We start from the raw sequence: 2,500 nt of genomic DNA, 5'->3' as shown, positions 1-2,500 counted from the left end.
ACTTGAGTCGGGAGACAGTCGTTGGGATTGGCTTTCTGCAATGCAGTGCAACTTAACAGCCTTCTACAACCAAAATTCTGGCAAGATTAAGCAACAACCAAGGAATTAGTCCAGAATATATATGGCAAAGTTTTGTTGATGTTTGCCAAAAGAAGGAGTTAATAGTCGTTGCTTGACGGGTGGTTTTGTTTAGAACAAATACTATTATTTGGTAATGTTAATGAAATACATGGTAGTGATTGTGTCTGTGTCATCGTAGCTCCAGTCTCTGTGCTAGGGCAAAGGCCAAAAATGATGAGAAGTTCCCAAGAAGATGGAGCTTGAACTGGTGCCTTACTTGTTGATAGATTGCAAACCTAGCTCCGTGGTTTCTGTAGTTGTAGGGACAAAATTCCATCAATGGTACAACATCTGCATCAAAGCAAGTCACTGTAGCTGAATTTCAAGATTTCAAAAAAACAGGTCATGTTAAGTTTGAATCAAAGTAAGTGACATGGAAATATTGCTTTGACTTACTTGTTGAAATTTACTGCAACTTATGACTGGTAGTTATTTATTTGCTAAAAATTGTAGCTTCTTCATTTTCAAATTTTAAGGGAAATGTCATTTGTGGAAAGTGTTGTAGAATCTGACAGTCCTGTTTCCCCTGCACTTTGTGGCTCTCCAAGACGGAAATAGGATTAAGCTTGGTTGAGAGGATGGTTCTGTCAAATACCATTCGGACTTTGCCAACTCCCCTGGTATTCAGAAACAAGTTCTTCATATCCTTGGTCCATTTTGATATAGTTTTAAAAGTATTACTACTGATTTATGTATTTAAAGACTTGCACACCACCACCACTACCATCACTACTACTACTACCACCACCACTTCCACTGACACTTCTACTACCACCACTACTACTATCACCACCACTACCATTAATACTACTACTATCACTACCATTACCACTACCACCACTACTACCACTACCACTACTACAACCATTTAACACCACCACCACCACTACCACTACCACTACCACTACCAGCACCACCACTACTACTACCACTACCATTACCACCACCACTACTACTACCACCACCACTGCTACCTTTACAAGCATTCTCACCATCACCACCATTACCACCATCACCACCATTACCACCATCACCACCATTACCACCATCACCACCATTACCACCATCACCACCATTACCACCATTACCAGCACCTGCTCCATTCTCTTTCCTCTTCCCTTCCAGGAAAGGCTCCAGATGACAGCACCAAAATGTCAGCCCTCAGCCTCAGACCAGGAACCAAAGTGAGTACCCCAGGGGCTGGCGACGGGAGGAGTGAAACGGTAGGCTTGGGATTTGCGCGAGGTAGTCGCTGTGAAGGCTAGGCGTGAGGGAGTCACAGATCGGGGTGGGGGGGGATGTGATGTGGGGGCTTGTGAAGGGTTTGCGTACAAAGTGGCGAAGTGTCAGAATTTTGAGTACGTGGTGTAAAGTATAAATGTATATATATGATATATATATGTAAGATACGTAGTTACTTGCATGCATACATACCTATGTTTCATACATGCCTACCTACTTACATAAGTATATACCTACCTACATACATACATACATACATACATACATACATACATACATACATACATACATACATACATACATACATTCATACACATACATACATACATACATACATACACATACATATATTCATACATACACACATTCATACACATACATACATACATACATACATACATACATGCATACATTCATACACATACATATATTCATACACACACACACACACACACACACACACACACACACACACACACACACACACACACACACACACACACACACACACACACACACACACACACATACATACCATTACCATTGCAACATGATTAAACAATTAAAAAGGGGTGGTGCCTCTGGAAACACCTCCAGAATAACAGACAATTTTCCCTTGTGATCAGCAACAATACAAGTAAAAAGGAGGTGGATGACATGGAGACGGATGAGGTGGAGGTGGAGGTGGAGGAGGAAGTGGAGGTGGAGGTGGAGGTAGAGATGAAGGTGGAGGTGGAGGTGGAGGTGGAAGTGGAAGTGGAGGTGGAAGTGGAAGTGGAAGTGGAAGTGGAAGTGAAGGTGGAGGTGAGAGGTAAGGTGGAGGGATGGAGAGGAGAGGAGGAGAAGTGGAGGTGGAGGAGGAGGGAGTGAGGATGGAGGTGAGGTGGAGGTGGAGGAGAGGTGGAGTTTAGGAGGAAGTGGAGGTGGAGGAGGAAGTGGAAGTAGAGGTGGAGGTGGAGGTGGAGGTGGAGGTGGAAATGGAAGTGGAAGTGGAGGTGGAAGTAGAAGTGAAGGTGGAGGTGAAGCTGGAGGTGGAGGTGGAGGAGGAGGAGATGGAGGAGGAGGAGGTGGAGGTGAGGTGAGGTGGAGATGGAGGTGGAGGAAGAGGAAGAGGAGGAAGTGGAGGTGGAGGTGGAAG

At 44.2% G+C, this 2,500-nt stretch overlaps 1 protein-coding gene across 1 annotated transcript in view; it reads left to right on the top strand.

The window, feature by feature from the left end:
* Nucleotides 1-2,500, top strand: part of Ublcp1 (Ubiquitin-like domain-containing C-terminal domain phosphatase 1) — a 10,158-nt gene that overhangs the window by 786 nt on the left and 6,872 nt on the right. The window contains exon 2 of the mRNA XM_086534240.1: nucleotides 1,246-1,304. Coding sequence (XP_086390366.1) covers nucleotides 1,246-1,304 — 59 coding nt within the window. The remainder of the gene's footprint in view (nucleotides 1-1,245; nucleotides 1,305-2,500) is intronic.

Source organism: Penaeus japonicus, unplaced genomic scaffold (assembly GCF_977035675.1).
Source record: "Penaeus japonicus unplaced genomic scaffold, GWHDUDI00000001_assembly GWHDUDI00000040, whole genome shotgun sequence".
Classification (NCBI taxonomy): Eukaryota; Metazoa; Arthropoda; class Malacostraca; order Decapoda; family Penaeidae; genus Penaeus; species Penaeus japonicus.
Note: the sequence above shows the minus strand (reverse complement) of the source record. Positions and strands in the feature narration are given on the sequence as shown.